Source organism: Amphibalanus amphitrite, unplaced genomic scaffold (genome assembly GCF_019059575.1).
Source record: "Amphibalanus amphitrite isolate SeventyFive unplaced genomic scaffold, NRLGWU_Aamphi_draft 000142F_arrow, whole genome shotgun sequence".
Taxonomy (NCBI): Eukaryota; Metazoa; Arthropoda; class Thecostraca; order Balanomorpha; family Balanidae; genus Amphibalanus; species Amphibalanus amphitrite.
Window position 1 is genome coordinate 519,047 of NW_024881637.1, and position 25,524 is coordinate 544,570.

The window sequence follows — 25,524 nt, forward strand, 5'->3', positions numbered from 1 at the left end:
ATGTGCTGATAGCATGATTTAACAAGACAAGTTTTTTTTTTTTACTTACGATCGATAATACGCATTCCATATGCTAATATTATTCAAAAATAGCTATTTTTCGGTGCAACTGCACCTTGAACGATGACATTAAATGACACCGTCCTGTTTCTGACGTGCTTCGGCGAGGTTCTGTAAAATGAAGCACACGAGCAAGTAAAGAAGCGAGGGGCAACAAAGTAAACGAGCCAGTGCTTTCTTTCGCTGGCGCAGTAATGGCAATAAAGACGCTTCTTGTTACGCATTGATAATCGCCATATTTGCTGAATATAGAGCATGAAATACCATTCAACTCCTCTGATTAGATTCGATTCCATTATTTATACAATGGTGCGTATATAATCACCGAACATGGTTCAGAAGAAGGCGCCGCACAACCACAGTCCGCTGGAGGCTCCGTCGGCCCGCTCCTCGGCCTCTCGGCTCTCCTCCCTGGAGAACCGCAAGAAAGGGGGTCTGGAGGGCAGTCTGGACGCCACTGGAGCCACCGGAGACATGCTTAACCAGCACATCTCTCAGCAGCTGTTTGTGGGAGACATCGGGCCAGAGCGGAAAACGTCCAACCTCCGACGACTCAGGTGGGTGCGGGACTTCCTGGACGTAATGACGGCTCTAGGGAAACGTACGAATGAACTTCAGAGGATATCACGCATCGTCGTACTCAAAGACTTGATCATTGGCAGATCAAGTTGCCAATGATCAAGGCAACTTGATCATTGGCATCATCAAGTTGCCAATGATCAAGTTGGCAACTTGATGATGCCAATGATCAATCTGGCAAGAAGATTTTGGCAGAACCTTCTTGCCAAAATCGTCACAACCTGCTTATTTTGTCTTACAATATGCCTACCTACAATTTTATTAGCCTTTTCGTATAAGGAAAACCATAGCCTTATTTGTGTAGTTAGGTGTATCGGCTTTCCACCGATGGCTGCCGGAAACATACTGAAGTTGTGTTGGTTCTGATTTCCCTGCTCAGCTTCTTCGTCCCTAACCCAGTATCTGCTTGCTGGATGTAATATCGTGCCCTCTGATTTTGACGCCGGCGTCTCGTCCCTCTGACAGGTCAGTGATCCCGGGCGGGGAGGCGGCCGCGGCCAAGCGGGCCCAGCAGCTGGCCACCCACACGCCAGACGTACTGATCGCCGACCAGGATACGCAGATGCCGCACAGAAAGGACACCAACGCCATCACCTTCTTTGTCGACGTCTCCGGTATGAGGGCTAGGTGGGAATCATGGGAATGAGAGAAGTCGATCACAGACATCCGGTCAATAGAGTTTTTCAGGGTTTACGAAGAGAAGGCAAAATTATAATTTGGGTTAACTGGACGGTGGTCGAAATATGCTAAACATAAAAGATATTTGTGGAGGAATTGATGGGTACCCAACGTTCCTTGTATAGCTACCTTTCTCTGTTACGGCATCATTCAATGTGTGTTAACTAGATGTAACTATTCTGGAGCAGCTGGTTTGTTTGTTACCCTGCTGATGTCTCCCCCTGACTGTCAGGTTTTACCGCTCTGACGGAGAAATACACTCTGAGCGGGCGCGGCGGCACCGACAAACTCACCGAGACGCTCAACAGCTACATCGGAGCCCTGGTAGAGTGTATCCTGCGCCGGGACGGTGATGTGCTGCAGTTCGCAGGTCAGCTCCCAGCTTTACGGTCCGAGTGTTCAGTAAACGCTATGATAATTTATCTATCAATTTTCAATAATTTACCATACAGCTAAGTGATCGAAGATTGATTTGCGTCCACATAATACCCAATAGATCGACAGTACTCAATATATCCCAAGCTTGCATTCAGCAGCACAAGTTATAAATTCGCGCTCCCCTCATCTGTCTGTCCGTCCGTCCCGAACGCGCACCGTCCTGACCCGGCCGCGGTCACCAAGCGCCCCAGGCGCAGCGACCTCGCGACAGCCAATCAGGGGCCGCGCGGCGACCTCGCGACAACCAATCAGGGGCCGCGCGGCGACCAGCCCTGGCGAGCGAGCAGAGCCGCGGCGCCGAGTTGGACGGCTGCCAGCTCATTGCCTTCATTATTTAACACAAAACCCGGCTAATACCGGAAATATTAAAACTGTACTTGGCTTGTAGTTCCCCGTGCATTGCACATTTATTTTGCTAATGTATCTTCGGGAGCTACTAACCCGTCCGTTTTCTGCAACAGGTGACGCCATTCTGGCCATGTGGGCGTGTAATTCGGAGGCCGAGATGCCTGCAAAACTGGAGGAGGCCACCGCCTGCGCGGTCCATATCCAGGAACACTACGGAATCCGGACCACAGACGTCGGCGTCCGGCTCAAAGGTCGGTGGGATGTGGCAGCGGTACTGGTGAGCGGTGACAGTCCTCAGACTGAGCGAAGTTTTATAGGGTGGGCTAATACCTTATACATCAACATGTGCATTGTGCATGGGTGCGTAACTGCATATCGCATTAGGAACGACTGATATTTGACGGATTATCGCCCAACATGTGCGTCCATGCAAATTTCCCCAATGCATTACAGTACACATTTCCAGTTGGCTGACGTACCCACCTACCTTGCCTTGCAGTGAAGGTCGGTATCGCCTGCGGTGAGGTCACCATGTTTTTCATCGGCCTGCGCAGCTGCAGTCAGTTTGTCATTGTCGGCTCGGCCGTGGACGACGTCAACGCCAGCGAGAACCAGTGCGAGTCAGGAGACGTGGTCGTCTCGCCGATGGCCTGGGCCATGATGAAGGCATCCACCTGCTACGACGCCGATCCGCGAGGGAACACTGGGTTCATGAAGGTAGGAGTTTTACCCGGGCGGCATATGACAGGATCCGGGAGCATATTGCAGGACGGCGCTTCAGATAGCGCTGTAGTAGAGAGTGATACAGCTGATGTATTTCTAATGAAATTTAACGTATGTGATCGACAATGACGGTGTTCTGTGTGCCTGCCATCAAGCATTCACAAGTCACCATCACAGCATGATGAACGCACATGATGACGGTGCTCTCATTCGCCCCGTTCCTCAGGTGAGACACGCAGTTCGAGACGACAGTGACCGAGACAGCAAGGAGGCCATCGACCTGGCCTCGGTTCGACAGTCCATCGCCGTTCCTAGCTCCATGGAGGCCAAACTGACGCCATACGTCATCCCGCCCGTGCTGAAAAAGGTGCAAGGAACACGCTGCTCAGCTAGAGTCACATATTATCGTAGTTTGTTAGGTGAATCTTGCTATCAGCGAATGTTATTCATGCATTGTGGATGCTTGTTAGGTGAATCGTGCTGTCAGTGGATGTTATATGATGCATCGTGGATACTTATTTTCATTTCCTTCACTTATTGGTCAATCAGCGCTCAGTTTCAGCCGTTCAATTATGACGGCGGACGACGTACCGTGCCGGCGGAGAGATGTGCCTTGCGGCACAGCATGCAGCAGGCGCTGAATAGCAGTGACATCTAGCGACTATAAGACGAACTACTGCGCATTGCGGCGCAGTATCTAGCAGCCCGCCCGAAGTCGGGCCGCAGCAGCGTGACGAGGGGCGGTGATCATCACTGATCACAGTGGTCTGTCATAAGCGTTGCTTTTTATCTGAAGATAACTCGCAGCCTTTTGCGTTCACTCAGCTATTCGCTTGACGTGCCCGCCATCTTCCCGGTATCTCTGTCTCTATTCTGTCGTTCATGCCCGTCGTATCCCGTGCGTTTCCCACAGCTAGCGGACGACCAGCCGCTCGAATACCTCTCCGAGATGCGCCAGGTCTCTATCGTATTCTGCCAGCTCGCCACGGACGGGGTGTCGTCCGAACTGCCCTCCATCCTGCAGGATGCCTTCGTGGTCATGCACAAGTCAGTCAGACAGTGAAGGCCGTTTATAAGTGACAGCTAAATTAGCAAAGCCTTAGAGTCCCCGTTGCGCCCGAGACTCAACATATCTTTAATCAGACAATCATGGTCTTCTGGCTTTGTGTTTGCTAACTTTTTAAAATGAAATGTTCAAGTGACGTATTTGGCAAACGTGATCATGATCAATGCTCTCAAATTGTCCCGAACATTGACAGACTATTTTAACTCTCCGACAGAAAGATAACGGCGGTAAGCGGCTGCCTGAACAAGGTGTTTGCCTTCGACAAAGGCATCACGTTCTTGGTCATATTCGGCCTGCCCGGCTTCAAGCACAAGAACGAGGTGGCGCACGCGCTGCAGTGCGCGGACGCTATCTCCCAGGAGCTGCTGAAGGAGGTCACCGGCATCAACCGCGTCTCCATCGGCGTCACCACAGGTCAGGTGCTAGGTTCTGATTATTTTTCGGGGAATGCAAGTGCTTGCTGCACGTATGTACTTTGTTATCTCATGGCCTGCTGCTCTCCCCTTGTCTTCAAAGATGGGTGGAGCCAGTCCCCGTCTCTCGTCGCTGATTGGTTGTCTGTGTGTGTCAGGGCCGACGTTCTGCGGTGTGATTGGTCACCCGGCTCGACACGAGTACACGGTGATTGGACGAACCGTCAATAAGGCAGCTCGACTCATGACCAACTACCCGGGCGTTGTCTCCTGCGACGAGGTAGCATTCACAGCGAACGTGCCGGATATTGGGAGGGAGCAGCTAACTTTGACACTAATTCTTACAGAGTTGCGATTGTATTCGTCATATAACTGTCCTAAAATTAGTTCAAAATCCTGCTTGATTACCTTGGTGATGTGTTTTTTTATGTCATTGTGTCCTTGCCCGGTCAACACTACATAGCTAAGCCGATAAAAGATAACTAGTCCCGCATCTTTGGTTTGATCCCATACGAACGACTGGGATCGGACGGGTAATGATGCGGGCCTGACGGTCCAGTAAGGTGGCGGGCCCGTTCATCGCCCAAGTATTGGCACTCCGCGGCAGTCGACGGCGGCCGAAAAAAGGGTTGCACTCCTGGCTTTCACTACTGGTCAGACTAGAAGCTGCATGGTTGAGCTAGCGTCTTCCATAGAAAGGATACTGAAGAATGTTCACCAAATGCTCACTGACACTGACGTGCGTGTGTTACAGGACAGCTACTACCACTCCCACCTGCCGATACAGCAGTTCAAGAAGCTGGAACCGAAGCCGCTGAAGGGAATACCGAACCCGGGAAACATCTACCACTTTGTTCCATCTGACGGGTCAGTGGGCCGAATAGTGAATACTGCGGAATAGAGAGGAACGGGGACAAATGTGTTTTGCTGAACTTACTGTTCCCTGAACACGCTTTCTTCTTAAATATTCATGGGTCTCGGAATCAATCTACGCCTTGGGTTGACAAAGGCATATTTTTTTTCCAGATTGCGCACTAACTCTTTTTCCTTTGCAACTTTCTTAAACATTGCTCTTTATGCTCGGTCATATTCCTTATCTTCAAAACTATATTTGTTGTACTTGTGGCTCGTCGAGTTTCACTGACTGGCCACCGTCCGTTGTTTCAGAGAGTTGGGACAAAGGCTACCCCAATACAAGTACCCGCTATTGGGCAGAAAAGAAGAGATCAAAGACTTCACCGAAAAAGTCAAAAACATCAAGGTAAGCTGACTAATGCTCATTACCATTGCTGTCCTCCTGTCCGCCTTTTCAATCACTTGTACTCAAGCAGTAAAGCCTTTTGTATAACATCTAGGAATCCTGTATTCTCAGGAGACGGACGTCCGTATAATCGTGTTTGAGGGAGAGTCGGGGATTGGCAAAAGTCGACTGCTGGACGCCCTCGTATCGCTGGCCAAGAAAAACGGCTGTATGGTGAGATGATATTTTGTTATGTACGGAGCAGCGCAACGACATTTTCGAGCCTTACTCAGGCCTCGATTCGTTTCATTTATTTTAATGCTTCTTTAATAAAACCGGTGTCGGTAAATTTCACTTGCCACTCGTGTTTGTTTGCATGCTCAGGGAGCGCAGATGACGATCGCCTTATGTTTCCTGTTTGTCAGCGTTTTTTGTTGGTCTGTTCAGGTGGCGCAGGTGACGATGACTCTCCAGCTGAGCGGTATCCGCGGGTACGCGCTGAACGGCCTCTTCACCCAGCTGCTTGGCCTGCACCAGTACCGCACCGCCAAGGAGAAGGAGGTGCACGTCATGGACCACTTCAAGGTGAAACAATACGTCTGCTTCCCACTCTGAACTCTGAGTAATGTAAAACGTTATCATTGTCCTATCTAATTTCACGCTGTTCTACTCACGATGCATTAAACCGATGACATCCCAGCAGTAAGAACTGACAGCCTTGTCTTTTTTTGTTGCACACGTCAGGACAAGCGTCTGGGCGAGGATTTGTGTCTGCTAAACGACCTGCTGCAGCTGAAGCTCCCAGTCAGCCCAAAGATAGCCCAGTCTGACGGGCCGACTCGAAAGAAGATGACGACTGAGCTTCTCTGGTGCATCCTCAAAGAGGTAGGGGAAGTTGGGGCAATGCCGGAGTTGGGGCAAAGCCGAAATTCGAGATATTTCGAAAACCGTAAGACATGGATGCCACCTGTCAGTGATGCTCTGAAGCTTAAGTGACTACAATTATCGCATGTTTGTTACGAGTCGTCATTCGGAATACTTCGACTGTGAGGGCGCCAAGAGCGTTTTCAAGGTACGTTTCCCTTGTACTACATGCGCCTTTGAAGCTGCATTTTTTACTCATTATGCTACCGTTTGTCTGGCCAATTCGGTCAAGTAATCTTTAGCATGTCTTTGCATAAAGGTCGTTCTCCACGGTACATGTTTTGCGCGTTTTTAATGACGTTTTAACGCTTTTTTGATGTTTTGCGAGTTTTTCATGATCCGGCGTTGATCTGTACCATTAAATTACACGGTGCCATCTCCACGGCGGATGATTTGTCAAAAATCGAAAAACGCGTGGCTTCATAAAATTAAAAAACTGCAAAACTCGTAAAACGCGTCAGTTGTGTCATGCAAAACTCGTAAAACTTTTAAAAAGCGCAAAACTCGCATTTGTAAAAACGCGCGATTTTATCCAAACATTTGGATCGAATGAAAGTTTTCCGGTTTTTGAGAAGGCTAAAGAGGTAATCATTCTGCTATTAATACCATTTTACGGTGAAATAGATGCAATGGAAAGTGTGGAAAGCGATGAAACGCAATTTGATTAAGCCAATGATCATGGCAAGTACTCAGACAACCATACCAATAACTTCTATTGCTATTCCAACGATGTGGATGTCAAATAATTACATAGTGAGTCTATGGATAACAGATATTACGATATCAGATCATTTCAGATAATTGATAATTAACTGATGTCATAGCGGTGATAACAATAGGGTAACGTGATGATACCCCTATAACTATCTTTACAGCGAAAATCGAGGGGTTAATAGAAGCCGTGCGCCAGATACCTGCCCTGTGGGACAAGAGGGCCACGGCATACAGCACACGAAGGGCGGAGATAGATGTTCTCACTCTGAAATTGAAATTGTTCTGAAATTGTAATTGTTCTGAAAGACTGACAAACTAAAACCGTGTCCGTAAAAAGCGAAAAACTCGCAAAACTCGCAAAAGCGTCTGTAAAAAAGCGAAAAAAGCGAAAAACTCTCGTTTGCTAAAACGCGTAAAAACCGAAAATGTTTACACGTGGAGACAGTACTTAAGTGTGCTGCCTATTTGAAATTTATACAGCACGTTGAAAAGTTATGGGCCTGCAAATGAAAGTATGGCTGGCTGGGGTAATGCCGAAAACGTGCGATTACGCACGTGTTAAAAGCACGCTACGTGGACTTTACTGCTGTAGAATAGCAACGCGTATTTTTAGTCACACAAATTACACTTTCAACCGACACAACGGCCTGTTACCTATAAGGAATGATTTACCTGGCATTTTCTTATTATATCACACAATTATAACTTCCAGTGTGCACCGCGTCCTCAAGCTCTTGAAACGTGTGTCAGCTTTGATGAATTCTGGATAAAGTTTGAGATAAAATGGCAAAACATCAATGTCGGCATTCCCCGTAGATCATTTCTCCCATTTTCGGCTTTCCCCGCAGTCCGGGGCAACGCCGAAAAAGTCACTTCTTTGACATTTTTAGTTTGTGCGCTTAACGGTATGCGAATTCATCAAATGCGCCTGGTATGTTTGAAAGGCAAAAGACTGGCCTCTCGAATGACGCCAACAAGAATAGAGTATGTTGTCTATCTTGCGTGCTACGGGCGTCAGAAAAAAAGTCTTCGGCGTTCCCCCAACTTCCCCTATCACAAGCGTGCGGTCGCAGTGAATAGTATTCCTCTACAGGCAAGGATGAATGGTGCTCCCCTACAGGTGTGGATAAATAATGCTCACCTACTGGCGAGGATGCATGGTATTCTCCTACAGGCGAGAGAGGCAGTTGTTCCTCTACAGATGTTCCCTACAGGCGATAAAACCGATGTGATTTTCTTGTTCATTGTGTTCCAGTTCATTTCATGCGCTATTTTAAGCTAAATCGGATTTCGTCGCTGAAAAAGTCGCTGGCGTCGACACCATTTTCAAGGGCTTTCACGGATTTCACGGATTTTCATGGACGGACTGCAAGCTGCAAACACAAAGATGGTGAATTAATACAGCACAGTAACTCCAACTCGTCTACCTTGTTCACTGTGCAGCACACGGAGATGTCTGCGGGCGTGGTGTTTGGCATCGACAACGCGCACTTTATGGACGACACGACGTGGTCCTTCCTGGAGACCATCTCGTCGACGGCCGACGCGGTGCTCTGCGTGCTGTCCATGATGCCGCCGTCGCCGCTGCACCCGCTGCCCGACATGGCCACACAGACTCTGAAGGTGGGGAGGGAGGGGGGATAGTGTCCGATATAGCCACACAGACTCTAAAGGTGGGCGAGGGGGAGGGGGATAGTGTCCGACATGGCCACATAGACTCTGAAGGTGGGGAGGGAAAAGGGGAGATACTGCCCGACATGGCCACACAGACTCTGAAGGTGGAAAGGGGATAGGGAGGGAGAGATACTGCCTGACATAGCTACACAGATTGTGAGGGTGGGGAGGGGGAGATACTGCCCGACATGGCCACACAGACTCTGAAGGTGGGGAGGGAGGGGGGATAGTGTCCGATATAGCCACACAGACTCTGAAGGTGGGAGGGGAAGGGTTCGGATGGATGGACGGAGGAAGAGACGCAAAATGCTTCTTTCAATTCGTTTGAACTCAGGCAAAGTTATCCCCGATAATCCTATTTCTGTTGCGCATTAATGGACAATATCGATATGATTAAAGCAATGTCTGCTCTGATTTCAGTCGAAAGGCTTGACGCACGTCAGGATGAAGGGCCTTGAGAACGAGTACCTGACCGCCCTCGCCTGTCAGATCCTGGAGGTCAAGGGCGTCCCACACGAAGTGGTCAAGTATGTTGTGTTTCAACTTTCACAACATTTTACTGCATGACGTTCATTCGTTGCCTAATTTTTACGCGTTTTCAGATACTATTTATTATATGGAACACTCTGAATGACACTACTTGCATAATATAGCATAATTTTTACGGGTTTGTATCGTACTGATTTGCACATTCTTTTCAGTACCTACTCCACGTTCCCAAAAATATCTGTCATAACATTCACATAGCACAATGGCACAATGAACCGAGCTCAATTACACCCTAAGCTCAGTGTGCTGACTGATGTCGCATTGTCAGGCTGCTGCAGGAGAAGTCGCACGGCATCCCCGGCTGGTGCGAGCAGCTGCTCGGCGACATGTTCCAGAACCAGTTCCTCCGGGTGCTGCCCATCACCAGCAACGCCTCGCAGGACAAACACAAGCGGATTGTGTTCGCCAACCCCACGCTCGTCACCAAACGCTCCAGTGTGCTGGTGAGCCGCCGGGCGGCGACAAGCTGCTAGTGGGATGGGGAAACCAGTAAAGACATTACAATACGTTATAGCGCCACTTTTTTTTACTTGTTGAAAAAAGCACTTCGCAAGGATACTACATATATTTTTTTTCTGAGGAGCGGATAAAAATTTATTTCCGTTTGGTGGAACACACAAATATTTCTGGTGTTGCAGATAATGTTACTATTGTGTATCATATAAAAGCTCCCATGTGTCTCTGAACCATCGTTCCCTCCCCAGAGGACGGTGGCAGCCTCTGACAGCGTCCACGCCAGCAGCTCCGAGACCGCTGCCGCTGCCGCCGCCGCGGTCCCTGAGCAGTCGGAGAAGCCCCGGGCTCAGATGATGGCACGGCGCGAGTCCAGGGCCACCAAACCGTCCGCCGCTTCAGCCGAGGTACGGAACAACATCCATATCCATAACATGTGTAACGAACAGTAGCTACATGCCCGTAAGTACTCAAATGCGCACCATCGATGCCCTAATGACGATGAGTTCATTGGGCGCAGTAGTAAAGTGGCATTTCTTACTTTTTGTCGTTTCAGGCGGAGTCACCGGACGGTCAGAAGAAGGACAAGTACAGGAAGAGAGCCAGTGTGTTCGACAAGCTGCTCGGTAGAGACAAAGTAAGAATCGCAGGTATTCCTGCATAGTGAAATTGACGATCTAAGCCGTTAATTGGGCTGCTGACTTGATGCGGAATTTAACTGTTTTGTGATGGTCAATAATAACCTGTGGTGTTTTTTTTTTTTTTGTATGTAAATTCATTTGCGGCATAGCGTGTTTGATGCTCAGCTCACCCTCATTCTCGCGACACCACACTGAATAAAAGGCAAGTGTCTTGCGGCACAGCATGCGTCAGGCGTTCGTGTGTCTTGCGGCACAGTATGCGGCAGGCGCACACCACGCGCGACATCTATGAGCAGAGTTGTGAGCTATCGGGCCGGGCGGTACAATTGTGAATTTATAAGTGGTGTTTGGGATGGGGATAAGGATGAGGATGATTGGGAGAAGGATGAGGATGTAGAGTGGGTAAAGGATGGGTGTGAGGATGGATTCAGGCCCGCCTACTGGCTGTTGTCGTAGCTTCTGCTAATATTCCTCGTGTGTCTAGGGGTATTCTAATCTGTGTCATCTGCACAATCCTATCATCGTTGTCTAGGGGTATCGTCTTACTCTCAACAATCATTTAACCGTCTATAGTTGTATTTACTGATCGACCAAAAACTATGCGACCCACAAACCCTTTCGTGTCCGAATCTTCATATTGCCAGCGTTCTCACCGACATTTCCAGCCTCGAAAAAGAACGGAGTAAGATATACATATTAAATATGTATTGAAAATGAAAAGGCCGAAATAAATAAAAGCGAACAAATTAAACAAAAGTACAAGAAAACGAGCAATGTCACGGTAACCGTGCACTGCTAAAATAAATATTGCCAAAGTGCTGATTGCCGAAACATTCAATGGAACCCGAAACAATGATCAAGCCGAAATCATGACACCGAAATAATATTGCTAAAGGGGTGGAACTGACTCATAGCAGCCAAACGTGCCGAAATGGACTGAGTCGAGTCCCGAAACACGGTGTCTCAAAAAGACATATAGACCAATCAATCGAACCTAAAAACTGCCCACAGTACCGCGGCCATCCTGAAATGTTGTTACCTACGCCAGTGTGACTAATGTGCGTGTCTGTGCCTGAGACATATCTCCGACCGCAGCAGAGACTCAACCGAAGTCAGGCTCTAGCCCTTTCACTCCGCCGGTCGGAACCAGTGTCGTGGATAGGGCTTGGCAAGAGTCCGGTTAGAGACGTCCGACTGGGCAGGAGATAAGGCCCAAGAACTTACATGTTTGTAGACCAGACGCACAAGGCGACCACCACGGGCGGCGTCGGGACCACCACTGCCCGCGCGCGAACCAGAGAGCAAGAGCCCGAGAGAGAGAGAGAGAGAGAGAGAGAGAGAGAGAGAGAGAGAGAGAGAGAGAGAGAGAGAGAGAGAGAGAGAGAGAGAGAGAGAGAGAGAGAGAGAGAGAGAGAGAGAGAGCGAGAGAAGGTCTCGAACGCGCCTATTTATACCTTCGCACATTCACCGCACAGGGCCGCGCCCGTCTCTAGCCCGTGCCGTCTCGGGGCTGGCGCGGCCGGCGATCGGCGCCATGGTATTTCTATATAGCATTCACATATCTTACCAATTGTCATATCGCAATATTCTAATCTACCACCACCATGGTGCAATGTAGCATCATTATCCGCTCCCTATCGAGTATCGAACAATGCACAACAATCTGTACCGGTGTTCATACTACCGACAACGTTTAAACTACACATGCCGCCACCTGCAATTGCATATCTAAATACCGTCACCGCTATTGCCGCAAGCATGTCAAAATAACATGTCGCTGCGTAACATTCAGGTCAACGCACCATCACTCCAATCAGTGTGCCGTGCTTTGTGTGTCGCGTATCTGAACAGCCACGCCGTAATTATCGCTCGGACATAACCATGTACCTTCTAAATGTGTATTCCTCATCACCCTTCCTGATGTTGATAACACGAAACTCACTCGATGTCTTGTTGCTGCAAAAGTACCGATGCAATGCGCCAGCTGTCCCTATTTCCGACTGTCTATCCACTGCGCGACTGCCTATCTGGAATATTTTTGTTACACTGTTCCAATAACAGGATATCGCCATTTCACGGTTCGCATAATTAATCGTTAGACGGGGTACCTTCATCTCACATTCCCTCGATGACCGCGAAAGCAACACCTCGGTCGTTCGGTTTGTCTCTCAGTTCATACTTGTGCAGAAGTAGGTGTGCAGAAGATACGAGTTGAGTTGATAAGAAATCGGTCGCACCGAAGAGCCGGCATTGCTGCTTTGCATGTAGATCATGCACTGTCCATGGTCTGTCCGCTCCATTCCAGCCGAAGTACTGACAGCGCGCGCTCAGGGTCAGAGCTGAGCAGTGTACGACCCTCCCGCAACCGCGGGCTGCCGCTCGTTATCTGGCACCGATGTTGCAGCTGATTCTGATCGGCCATCACCTGTTGATAGCAGGATATGTGCACCGGAGCCAACAGCTGTGAGCACAAGCATAGTCACCTTTTCCCCTCCCTGAGACCTGTTGATGAAATGGGGTAGGATAGATACGAAAGTTGATCATACTTTTTCAACTGCCCTTTCTTTCAAGCTGTATATCCAAAAGCTACCTTGTGGTGTGCAGATAATACAGCGATGAAACCACACCAGGTGTACCTTTATTTCCTAAGGTTATGTAAATGCGTGGGCACGCCATCTCCTCGACGCGCTGAAACGCACAATGACCTCGCAGCGTCCGCGCTGGTCCGCGCCGCTCGCTTCTTGAGGCCATGGGTCATGGAACTCTGGAAATGCGTAATTATGGAGATGCCCCTGGGGAGAGGCAATGCTCTTCTGCTAGGAACACTGTCAGACCGGGGAGGTGCCGAGAGAGAGAGAGAGAGAGAGAGAGAGAGAGAGAGAGAGAGAGAGAGAGAGAGAGAGAGAGAGAGAGAGAGAAAGAAAGAAAGAGAGAGGGAGAGGGAGTGGGAGAGAGAGAGAGAGAGAGAGAGAGAGAGAGAGAGAGAGAGAGAGAGAGAGAGAGAGAGAGAGAGAGAGAGAGAGAGAGAGAGAGAGAGAGAGAGAGAGAGAAGGAGAGAGCAAGCGTTCGTCTGTCATTCCGTCAGCGTCGTTTGTTTCTCTCCCCCGTGAGGTGTGCTTTGCGTTATGCCCTTATTGTACTCGCGATTATCTGCAGCCAGGAACCAATTTTCTCACACAATGTGCAGTGTTCACTGCGCTAGCGTTCCAGCTGTCCGTTTGCTGACCGAGAATACATAATAAGAGAGGAAGACACGACTTATTCCTGAACAAACTGAGCAACGTGCTAGGTGTCACGGCGAATAAAAAGGCAAAGCAGATACCACATGCTCGTCGGCGGTCGAAGTTGATGTCTTCCCAGTCTTTCCATCGAGTCTGACGTTGGCGCTGTTTTTGGACCTGCCGCAGCCGTTGCCGGACGTGGTGATGCCCGAGATCGCCAGCGTGCCGGAGGAGGAAGAGGAGGAGGCGCCGGCCGAGCACCCGCTCGTCAGGGCCTCCGGCTCCAACATGATCTGCGACCTGGCGCCCGGCATAGTGTTCGCCAACATACCCATACCGGACACCATGAGAGGTCGGTCAGACCGACTGGGAGAGGAAAAGGAGGAGAGGGGGCAGCTCATTGAGCTTGTAAAGGGCACGAAGGCACTGCAGGAGAAAAGGTTATGGCACTGTAACGGATTTATTACGATATGTTATGTGAATGTTGTTTGCCATATGACTTGACATTTATTAATTCGATTTTTGTGCTTCGCGTTCCTCAGGTATGATGATGGCCACGTTCGACAAGTTGAAGCCGTTCGAGCAAATGTTTCTGAAATGTGGCGCCATTTTAGGGAACACATTTGAGCGGCAGCTACTAGAGGCAATCATCCCAAACTTCCAGGTAAAATGCAAATTGACTCTACATAAACATAATTGTATTGAAAAGTAGAATATATGTGTTAACGATACGATATGTTATCTCGATATGACAGCTATACGATGTGATGTCGATATTCTATCTCCAGAATGTGATAATGTCTGAACTATATGAAGTAGTAAAATAATCAATCAAATAGTTAAGTAACTAAAATAGCCAAATTCACGTAAAAGTGAGCTGCGTCATCGCTCTGTTCTGCAGGCCCGGAAGGTGCGCTCGGCGATGCGGCGGCTGTTCGAGCTGCGTATTATCATGTGCGCCACTGCGCCTCCAAACCAGGAGGGGCACCACAACCATCCCACCGCGCAGGTCACCTCAAAGAGCATCGAGTGCCACTGTGACGTGCCGCCAATCATAGGTCAGAGGGGGGAGAGAGAGAGAGAAAGAGAGAGAGAGAGAGAGAGAGAGAGAGAGAGAGAGAGAGAGAGAGAGAGAGAGAGAGAGAGAGAGAGAGAGAGAGAGAGAGAGAGAGAGAGAGAGAGGGTCGACTGTTGAACTGAATGCGCGCGCCGTCATCGAATGCATTGCGGCAATGATGCAAGAAGCCAGTTCACATCGGTGAGAAATTCCTTAGATCGACCTCCCTTTCCTTTTTCAGCTGCGCTGAAGAGTTCCGAGCCGCAGTACGTTCACTGTCAGCTGATGAGGTTTGTCTCCGCCATCATGGAGGTAAGTCAGCGCTGACTCCAATATTCAGCGGATGATACGTCTACTATGGACGTCAAACCCCTTGAGACCCCACTTTTTTCGATAATTTTTAAATGCGTCAATTCTCGTTGACAATATTCTGACAATGTGTGTTTCAGAACCTGCCGAAACTTTTATTACTAAGGTATTTTCACGCCAAACGATTATGAAAGGTAGTTCTCATTCACTCGTAATGTTAAATTTCACGGAACGAATCTGCTGTTTGGGTAGAGGCTACGCGCTCATGGGGCGGAGCCACGTAATGACGTCAGCGTTAAGCTCCGCCCTACCCCTCCGGCGCTCCTTGCCCGGCAACCGGTCACTCGCGTCTATCGCTCCATTCAGGCTTGATGGTGGGCGGTAGCTGGTAGCGGTAGCGGGCGCTGGTAGATGACATTAAGAGCAGATGGCGCTGGTGGCGGGGCTCGAGTGTGGCCGAGCGCAAGCCTCTGCCCGGGCCTGGGCCCTGTTTCACCGGTGATAGCAGCACGCCACTATCAAATTGCGCGAGCTGACGTAATGTGATGACGTCATACTGCTGACGTAAGGGATAATTCTGGCGCACGATTGCCGCAATATTGTTTTACGTCATCAACTAAATGTTCGAAGTTTACGTCCAAATTTTCCTTAAAACCAACTTGTTTTAAATACATCATATTAAAAAAATATATAGTAAAAATAAATATACTATCATGACTGCATAAACTCTTACTTTTAAAGGCTCATACGTCACTTAATGCCGCGGCCAAGGTCGCGGCAATCGTGCGCCGGAACTGCCCATCACGTCAACAGTATGGCGTCATGACATGACGTCAGCTCGCGAAACGTGATAGCAGCGTGCTGCTATCACCGGTGAAACAGGGCCCTGAATTGACCTTAGCATTACGAGTGAATGAGAAGTACCTTTCATAATCGTTTGGCGTCAAAATACCTTAGTAATAAAAGTTTCGGCAGGTTCTGAAACACACATTGCCAGAATATTGTCAACGAGAGTTGACGCATTCAAAAATTATCGCAAAAAGTGGGGTCTCAAGAGGTTTGACGTCCATAGTAAATAGTTGTAACGGGCTTATTGAATACGGAACGATATTACCTAAAAATGATTCGGCTGAAATAAATTGAAACTTAAATGTGTCTTTTATTAAGGGCGTAATTCACATCATTATCATCCAAACAATCGATTTAAGTCACGACTCTATGCGAGTATATCGATCGCTACTGTACGTCTCACTTACCCTCCCATCGTCAGGAGCTGGCCTACGAGACGCTGATGGAGAAGCAGCGCCAGCACCTGCACCGGAACGCGGCGCTGCAGCTCGAGGGGCGCGCACACCGGTGTCGCAGCTGCGGCGGCGGCGGCTTCGAGCACGGCGGAACCACCCACTCGGTGCGTCAAAACACGGGATTTATGAATCTCACACATCACTTAAAAGTCTGGATTCACCAGATAAGATTGTCAGCAGCTAGACATTTTAATGAGGCATCATCAGTGGCCAATGTGAGACAGCAAACATTCTTCATGTGAATTCCTTACTCTCTACCCTCTAACAACCTCCTCTCGTTTCGCGGCCGACAGGAGGCGTTCAAGGTGTCGATGCGCTCATCGTCGATGCTTCCCGTGCCTCAGAACCAGGAGCAGTCGACGCGCCGGTCGCGTCTCTACCAGAATACCAAGGTGCAGCCCAAGGGCCGGGAGAGGAGCCAGGTGAGAGGACGGTGGGGGCACCGGACACTGGCGGGTCCAGGGGGCGTCAGGGGAAGTGCTTCTCCCGAGGCGTCCGTAATGAGTGAAAAATGTCGTCCCTTTTAAGAAACTTGAGTTTTTTTTTGTTTTGTGAGTTGAGAACGAAAAATGTTTTCACCCGATACCAAGGAAAGAGCACCAGTACTTTGTCGCTGAGTTACGTGCCCCGCACGCATCCCACTCATTTTATATTGTCCGATCGTTGCCCGGCGCGTACAAATAACACATGAAACCGCCCCGCGATTGGACCCCGTCCTCTGACCACAGGATATCTCCATGCTGCCGGGAGGGTCGATGCAGCGCTCCAATCAGTCATTTTCTAAGGTGAGTGCTGTAAATTAACAAATTACCCGTAACATGTACACGTACGTAAGAGAAACGTAATTCGAAAACAGTTTTACAATAAACATACGCAAATATATTTTACTCTTGTCCATGCATCCTCCATATAACTCCAAATCGTCTATATCTGTACGTTTGTGACGGCGCGGCTGACGCCGCGTCATTCTGTCCCTGGCGTTGTTGTCGTCAGCAGCGGCGCCGCTCCCGTTCGTCGTCGATGGCGCCCTCTGAGAGCGGTGACGAAGAGGAGAGCAGTAAACTGGACCGGCGCGCCTGCAAATGCACCGAGATCCTGGCCACCGTCTACCCGCAGCTCATCCGACACTGGAAAAACGCCAGTCAGTCCGGGCAGCGCGGACGTCACTCGGCACCCGGCAGTCGATAAATCACGTCAACCACTTTATCAATATGACTCAGCCCAGAGTCCTGGACTGGACTTGATAGGACAAATTATTTATGGCCAACGTGATGTGTGGTTTTGACATTATTTTACCGGACTGCTGAGTTATGGTATGATATAAATTGTCTTTTGTGGTTAACATTTTTTTAAAGTTTGACAGTCGCTCGCTTACCTATCGTTTTACATGATGCAGTTCCTACTTGGTTTGCCTATGTTTACGATTCGCGGATGTCCTCCGCCCGCAGACATGGTGGGTAAGACGGTATACTTCCTGAGCGCGGCCGGGGAGGCGGCCATCACCCTGCAGGACAACAGCCAGGCACTCACCTACCTCCGAGAGGCGCAGATCCTCGTCGACGAAATGAAAACAGGCGAGTCACGGGCGGAGGCGATTAGGTCATAGAAGACTTGTCTATCATTCAGTTCAGCCTTCCCCCGTTGCTGCTTATTCAATTTAAGAACTGTTTTGAGTCGCTTATAGCGAAATATAATTGATCCTAATTCACATTTTTGGGCGTTCCGTTTACTTGACAAGACCCACAGCCAAGCGCTCGATAATGCTGCACCGCAATGCGCTCGTGTAATGCGGCACAGCCTACCTGCCGCGCGTCGGAACTCTCAGCGAACTCCTGCGCCTTGCCAGCACGGAACCGTGGCTCCCTCCAATTAACGTGTCCCGCTCGGCTTATCAGCTTTACAGCGTTCCCGGTTCCAAAGCTAGGTTCTCTGACACACTTAAATCTTCTCAGAGACATTACGATAGACGTCATAACAGCTGTCTAACATCTCCGAGGTTTTAGATGCATTCGATAGACGATAAGGATAACGACAAAACTAAAAACAATCCTAACTTTTTGCCATCTTCGCTCGAATGCATCTAAGAATGTTGATTTTTCGCATTCCCAATTTTTTACGATATTTCTGCTATCCCGTCAGGCGCACGTCCTCTGCCTGATCCTGACGACGGTGACGTCATCCCGGTGTGGTGGCAGGACGCCAAGGTGGAGAACCTGATGGGTCAGGCCTACCTCCGCATGGGCATGCTGGAGGACGCCCTCTCGCACCTCAGGTAACAGCGCCTCATAATATCGTATCCCTAACGTCCTCTGGGCTGATTTATCCGCCTTTCTCAGGGTAACGGAAACTTCCCGCTATGGTCTCGCGTATTTCGTTGGCTATTTATCAGCATGTTTTTGTTCCACAGGGAAGCACTGGAGATGCTGGAGATATCGTTCCCCACCCGGGTGAACATATTTCACATATGGACAGCGGAGCTCACCCAGTTCCTACACCAACTGATGCCGGCACATTATCTCGGTAAATGCATAATCGGAAAATAGCAAGTTTCTCCTCATTTATCATTCAGACATTCGGGTGGAATGTTGCAAATAGTACTTTAGTTCTTGGATAAAGCTTTATTGATTACTTAATAGATGCGTTTACATCGGCTACATGATTCTCTTTACGAAAGACGTAGGTAACATAAAGTGCCTAAGACGTGTAACAGTGAAAAGCGCATCTGTTACGCAACACGTCCATCACCACGGCCGTCATCCCTGCGCTTGTGTCAGGCTCTGTGGACCAGGAGATGGCGCCCATCAAGGTGGAGGCGGCCAACTGCCTGAAGCACCTGACGGACGTGTTCCACCTCAAACACAACGAGTCGGTCTGCTACCTGGCCGCCCTGATGCAGCTCAACATCGCCGAGGCGGCCAGCACCGACTTCGACGAGCTCATCATGGCCTACTCCAGCATCATACAGGTCGGCAGACGCGATAACGCGATGTCGCCTCATCATTAAGTTGTATGCTTGACAGTGATCCGCACTTCGCATCACTGGCGGATCCAGGGGGGGGCCACCGGGGCCATGGCCCCCCCAAAAGCCTGAAAGGGGGGGCCAACATATCTTTTGGCCCCCCCCCAAAACGCTTGAAGAAAAATTAATGTGAGATGGTTGCGTAGTAGATACCTACTAGAATCAGCAGCGTGATTCAATAGCGTAGAGAAAGTCAGGGGTGCGGGAACTACTTTCAGACTGGGGGGGAGGGGCACACCATAATATAGATCAACCTAGGGTCCCCCCAAATCTAGTTTCTCACCGGTTTTAGGCCACTTATTTTTCATCTCTTGGCTTTTTCAACAAAAAAAGAAAACATTTGCAAAAAGGGCGGTATTCCGTCTGAAAGTTGTGGTGGCACCGCCCCCCACTGGTGGATTCAGGGAGGGGGCCACCGGGGCCATGGCCCCCCAAAAGCCTGAAAGGGGGGCCAACATATCTTTTGGCCCCCCTCCCAAAACGCTTGAAGAAAAATTAATGTGAGAAGGTTGCGTAGTAGATACCCGTAGAAGTTAGAATCACCGGCGTGATTCAATAGCGTAGAGAAACTCAGGGGTGCGGGAACTACTTTCAGACTGGGGGGGGGGCACACCATAACATAGATCAACCTAGGGTCCCCCCGAATCTAGTTTTCTCACCGGTTTTGGGCCACTTATTTTTCATCCCTTGGCTTTTTTCAACAAAAAAAGAAAACATTTGCAAAAAATGGGGTATTCCGTCTGAAAGTTGTGGGGGCACCGCCCCCACGGCCCCATAGTTGGGGGGTGGGCAAGCTGTCCCCACTGCCCCGGTTCCCGCGCCTATGGAGAAACTACCTGGTTTACTAGCTTCCTTCATAAAGTGTCGTCATGTCTTGTCGTCACCCGAGAAGGTCTTATTGTATACATATCGATTGAACTGTCAAGTTAACAAACTTGCTCTGGCAGCCTGACCTGACATGACCCGGCAATTTTTCATTCACGGAATATGCGCAATAATTTTTTTAGGAACACTCACTGAGTTGGCGCTGAAAAGCTTGTTTTGTTTGGTAATTGTACAAGAAGCATATCAGGGACCTTTTTGTCCCTTCCCGTGAAACGGTAAAAGACTTATTTCGGTCAGAGCTCAGGCCAATCTCTAAGGGGTCAGTCGGGTCACTTATTTCTTAAAGGAAGACTGCCACCTTCAAAAAGTTTTCTCAGATCGGCCTATGATTTATTCCCTGGACAAAACAAAATTTTAGAATTCACCTGACAAAGTATCATCACGTGAATCGCGAAAAAAATTGTCGATTATCATACAATTATCAATCGGTTAATGTCTAGCGACAATGTTTACACATCACTAGACTTCAAGGTCATAAGATTATTACATTTTATTTGAAAAAGTAAGGTATTTTATGATTTACTAATATATGATTTCATAAGAAATTGGCCATGTTTAATTTATTTTGCATTTAAGTTTGTAAAACATTTAAAAATCATGGCTCATTTGGAATGGGTCTGGCCCATGTTAAACCCCATTTCCCACACTTTTTTGGAAAAAATGAACTACTGAATATATAAGTTTAACTTTTATTTTGACACTCCAAAATTCTTCTCTGATCTCGAAACAATCAAAGTTTTGACATATATTTACCAAAAGATAAGAAAATTCATGTTTCAAAGTTATCGATAAACAGTAGAGATGTCGGTTTTCTTGGACTAAAAAAATGGCATCAAACTGAACTTTGGTCTCCGATTTCTCGCAAACGGGTTCGAATTTCGGAAAACCGACTTCAGTCTGGGACATAGGTGGCTCAGCTCTAGTGAAAACCGTTTTGTGGAAAAAAGGTGGCAGTCTACCTTTAAAAGGGTCCTTACGGCATCCAAGGACCAATTCCGGCTTTTGAGTGCACCACATCAGCATTTGATGCTGCGACAGATGGTGAAATATGAATATATGTTACAGGCCGTATGAAAATTGTCCGTTTGCAAACGGCCTGGCCCAGTCAGGGCATATGAAACTTTTTTTTTTTTTTTTGTTAATAATTTTCTGTGTATTGCCAATGTTTTCAGTGAGATCCAAAGGCTGTTCTGGTTTTTCACAACACCTTACACGCAATATCACAAATCACAATAGGCCGCTGGCTAGAGTTGTCCGAGCAGAATGTGCGCCGGTCGGTGTGACTACACAGGGCCCGAGCGGGTGACGATCGCAGGCTCCTCTCCCGTGACTGGATGACTAGACGTGGGTCGAGCCGGAGCGGTGTTTCGAGCCGGCCAGCTCAAAGAACAGCACGTAAGCCTTTCCGCTGTTGACGTTTCTCTGGTCCATCACGTGGACCCGCGAGTCGTTGTACTCGTACCACTCTGCCGTGTACGGGTGTCGGCAGTGAGCGGTGTAATGTCCTGAGAGCAGCGTGCCAGAGTGGTTCGCCACGCCGTATAGGCTGTACCGGCAGGGCGTCTGTCCGGCCGAGTAGGGCGACAGGTCCAGGCCGTTCACCGAAAAGTCGACAGTGGTGTTCAGCTTCCCGCGGAACCTCTCCTGCGGCGAGAACCGCTTCAGGTGGACCACCAAGATACGAGGGAACTTCTGGATCGAGAGGCTCCTGGTGCACTTTTGGCGCTTCTGGCACTTTGAGCAGGTCGGTTTTTCGTCGCCATCGAGCACCTCCTCTTTGGTGAACAGGTCAAAACAGGCCTGTAGGCGCACCTGGCCACTTCGTGACGGGATTGGCAGACTCAGATCCCAGAACGGGTCGAAGGTAACCGATGCGTGGCCACATACCGTGCACCGCAGGGTAGCCTTGAGCTGGCCCACGAACAGGTCAACAAACTTGGAGTTTTCCAGGCGCAAGAAACGTTTCCAGGCCTCCATTGACTTTTGACTGGTGCTCAGTGAGTCGTCGATGTCGGTCGTGATCGGCTTTGGCCGGCTCGTCACCCGGTTCACGTCCTCGTGAAGTCCCTGCAGCAGATATCTGAGGAATTCCTGCGCGTCCTGCTGCTGAGAGCCCATGAAGCGTGGCGCGAGCCGTTGGATCATCGACTTGAGTGGTGCGGTGGTGAGCACCCGCTCCGTTTCGTCCGAGGATGTCCACATGTCGCGTATCAGGGCGCTGAATGTGTTCATGAGGGACCCCTTCGTAGCGGCGGCAGGCATGCTGGCATCTGAGGAGCGTCCATCGCGCAGGATGTAATCGTGGAGAGCGCGTGTGTTGCTCAGGCACTGGACGATGAAACAGCATATGAAACAGCCTGAAAACACCGGCCGTTTGCAAACCATGACCTGAAATATCAGACCGTTTGAAAACGGCCTAGTTAGTTTCGGCCTAGCGGATCCAGGGGGGCCACGGGGTCATGCCCCCCAAGCCTGAAAGGGGGCAACATGTATTTTGGCCCCCAAAAACTCTTAAGAAATATGAATGTGAGAAAGTAGCGTAGTAGGTAGAAACTACCGTATCATTAAAAATATGTGAGCTTGAGTGTTGGTCTCGTCTTCACCCAAGAAGTTCTTATTGCATACTTTACCTCTCGATCGACGCGTGAAGTTATCGTGTAAGTTATCATGAATCCGATCGCGACGAAACTTTAGCACCCTCATGTTGACAAAGTCTGAAAATTTCATGACCCTGACCCAAGTGACCTTTGACCTGTGGCCTATTTCTCGAGACTATCCGTGCGTTCGGAGAGCATGGAATATTCACCGTCCCCTGGAATATTCCCCGTGCCGCGTTCGGAGGCGTATCTCTCTGAACGGCCAATCTCCGGGAATGTTCCGCGCGCATGGAGTATTCCACGGATTCCACGTGGAATGTGCCTCTCCGAACGCACCATATGTTTGGCCATGTTTGAGGCCATGTTTGGCCGGAATCGCGATTCCGCGTATGTCGGCTCACATTATCCGCTCGTTTACAGTCTTTTCGTGGTTTAAAACGCTCAAACATGTGAAATGATGTTGGTCCCAACCATTGTGGTAGGTGTCAATGTCACCTTAGGGTCAAGTCAGGTCATTGACCTTTGATGACCTCGGTGCACTTTTCCGAGTTTAACATGTTTCTAGGATAGTTTCGTTTAGCTGATTTTGAATTTAGCATTTAGCAACCATTTGAACATTTACGAAGTAGTTTTGATGCCTTCGTATCATGTTACGTAGCTGCCAGTGGTAGTCGGACACCTGCTACACGGACGCCCATAAGTACTGGTTGACCTGGTTGACCTGACCTGGCCTGCCCCGACATGGCCTAAAGGCATGAAGACATCATCTATGATCCAAACTAACATGAAATTCGTGATCAGCACAAAAAAAATCTATTACAGCCTTACTTTAGGAGGTTCTGACAGGCCCTGATTTTCCCGTCTTTTGGGTCTGTGACCTGACCTGGGCGGTGTTTCACGGCACGCTGCCAGCGCTGTTGGCACTTTTGGTTTCCATGGAGACATCAACTAGCCTATACCTACAACACTACCGAAAGTTGACCTTAGCTCGCGGAATGCGCTGGCAGCGGCTGGCAGCGCGACCGTGAAACACCGCCCTGGAAGGTCAACCAATGACCAAGGACCTTAAAATCGGGTATCATCGGCTTCCTCTCGTCACTCACAGGCAACACACTCGTTTTTTCCGCGAGCTCTAGCTTGATCAGGGGCCGAACGGCAGAGAGGTTCAACCGACACCTCCTAGCCCGCGAAGTCTGCGCCAAGCACCGACCCGGAGCGGTGGTCGACAAAAGCAATTTGAAGTGTTTTCAAAGTAATATTAAGGCACGGGTTGAGTGGGCTACCATTTCTCTCTCTATTTTTTTTTTAGTTTAAAAAAATTATCGTTTCAGGGCTGTGACGAAAAATAAGTGGCCTAAATCCGATGAGAAAACAGGATTTGGGGGTACCCTAGGTTTGGCTCCTTGCACGAGTTGGCCCCCCCCCCCCCCCAAAACGCAAGTCTGGATCCGCCAGTGCTTCGCATTACATAACGCCCTAGTCACTTGATGAACTCCCGTTTATTCGGAACTACGAGTTCCGCTATGCTGCACCGCAGTACAGCTGTGTAATGCGGTACAGTCTACCTACCACCGCCGGAACGGCTGATCGGTGACTTTCTGACCGTGTTTCAGGCGTGCATGGCTCGCGGCCGACTGCGGCAGGCCTCCTATTACTCCAGCATGGCGGTGGCCAAGCTGGAGGCGCTCTTCAACATGATGCAGGAGGAGGACTTTGCCACGGCGGCCAGCCTCTACACCATCGTTCTGAGGATGAAGCTGGCCTCCGGCGAGCTATACGAGGCGCTGGACAACGGCGAGTGGCCGATACAGCTCAGACGAACCTGGCATTCCTAGCTCAGTTGTACTGAACGCTGTAGCTTGCATTGCTGAAACTTTGACAGCGTGGCATAATTACAAAGTACATCAATGGCGCTTCGAACTGTCTGGCATCGCGTAACATTGCTAAATGGTACGCAGACAGCCGTCAAGTTAACTATCATTTTCCCTGCTGACTGACTGGCAGACGCCACTCTAACCGAATTCTTCCCGCCGCAGGCTACATAGCACTGCGTATCAACCGCCGGATCCACGACGGTGAGGCGGAGCTGGCGTCTGCGCAGCTGCTCTCGCAGTGCCTGCTGCTGCAGCTGGCCGTCCAAGAGCTGGTCGACCTCTCTCGCAGGGTGATGTTCATCGCAGAGGAGGGAAGTCACGTGCTGGGGAAACACTGGTACTACCTTGGGTGTCTGGATACGCTCATCGAGGCAGGGTGAGTGTGAGTGGGAGAGGTGTAACGGGGAGGGCACGGTTCGTCGGAAGGTCATCTCAGGCTCAAAAGAAACGATATATACCATTCGAAAGCTGACGGTGAGCTGAATCCAAAAATGTAATTTTTATCAAAATCGATCGATGGCCTTTTTTGAAAATTGCGTTTTTGTAAAAACTTAATAATCTTTTATTCAACGGGCTGTCCCGGACATTCTTGAAAACATAAACATGTATTTTTGAGTTCCAGTGAAAGCTGAACGCCAAAAGAACAATATTTAGCGAAGCAATATTTCCAAACATTAATATGCGTCTCCCACAGCCGACAATAAGGCGCAATCACACAGCTCAGTGTCACGATGGACCAAAGTCAGCCACACAGAAGC

At 49.3% G+C, this 25,524-nt stretch overlaps 1 protein-coding gene across 4 annotated transcripts in view; it reads left to right on the forward strand.

Annotated features, from left to right (window-relative positions):
* The first annotated feature begins 226 nt into the window (after positions 1 to 226).
* Positions 227 to 25,524, forward strand: part of LOC122382546 (adenylate cyclase type 10-like) — a 28,530-nt gene continuing 3,232 nt past the window's right edge. Inside the window, exons 1-33 of one of the 4 annotated variants that reach the window (XM_043368030.1) lie at positions 227 to 617; positions 1,105 to 1,253; positions 1,550 to 1,687; positions 2,217 to 2,354; positions 2,603 to 2,820; positions 3,053 to 3,193; positions 3,740 to 3,873; positions 4,107 to 4,306; positions 4,464 to 4,585; positions 5,060 to 5,172; positions 5,473 to 5,566; positions 5,678 to 5,779; positions 5,993 to 6,130; positions 6,290 to 6,430; positions 8,627 to 8,806; positions 9,278 to 9,384; positions 9,675 to 9,849; positions 10,111 to 10,266; positions 10,416 to 10,496; positions 13,908 to 14,073; positions 14,264 to 14,385; positions 14,623 to 14,779; positions 15,020 to 15,090; positions 16,358 to 16,495; positions 16,685 to 16,813; positions 17,120 to 17,176; positions 17,385 to 17,532; positions 17,840 to 17,965; positions 18,531 to 18,663; positions 18,799 to 18,911; positions 19,166 to 19,356; positions 24,506 to 24,686; positions 24,929 to 25,142. In XM_043368030.1, coding sequence (XP_043223965.1) covers positions 391 to 617; positions 1,105 to 1,253; positions 1,550 to 1,687; positions 2,217 to 2,354; positions 2,603 to 2,820; positions 3,053 to 3,193; positions 3,740 to 3,873; positions 4,107 to 4,306; positions 4,464 to 4,585; positions 5,060 to 5,172; positions 5,473 to 5,566; positions 5,678 to 5,779; positions 5,993 to 6,130; positions 6,290 to 6,430; positions 8,627 to 8,806; positions 9,278 to 9,384; positions 9,675 to 9,849; positions 10,111 to 10,266; positions 10,416 to 10,496; positions 13,908 to 14,073; positions 14,264 to 14,385; positions 14,623 to 14,779; positions 15,020 to 15,090; positions 16,358 to 16,495; positions 16,685 to 16,813; positions 17,120 to 17,176; positions 17,385 to 17,532; positions 17,840 to 17,965; positions 18,531 to 18,663; positions 18,799 to 18,911; positions 19,166 to 19,356; positions 24,506 to 24,686; positions 24,929 to 25,142 — 4,700 coding nt within the window. In that variant the 5' untranslated portion in view covers positions 227 to 390. The remainder of the gene's footprint in view (positions 618 to 1,104; positions 1,254 to 1,549; positions 1,688 to 2,216; positions 2,355 to 2,602; positions 2,821 to 3,052; positions 3,194 to 3,739; positions 3,874 to 4,106; positions 4,307 to 4,463; positions 4,586 to 5,059; positions 5,173 to 5,472; positions 5,567 to 5,677; positions 5,780 to 5,992; positions 6,131 to 6,289; positions 6,431 to 8,626; positions 8,807 to 9,277; positions 9,385 to 9,674; positions 9,850 to 10,110; positions 10,267 to 10,415; positions 10,497 to 13,907; positions 14,074 to 14,263; positions 14,386 to 14,622; positions 14,780 to 15,019; positions 15,091 to 16,357; positions 16,496 to 16,684; positions 16,814 to 17,119; positions 17,177 to 17,384; positions 17,533 to 17,839; positions 17,966 to 18,530; positions 18,664 to 18,798; positions 18,912 to 19,165; positions 19,357 to 24,505; positions 24,687 to 24,928; positions 25,143 to 25,524) is intronic. The other 3 variants (XM_043368031.1, XM_043368033.1, XM_043368034.1) reach the window with 3 other exon arrangements.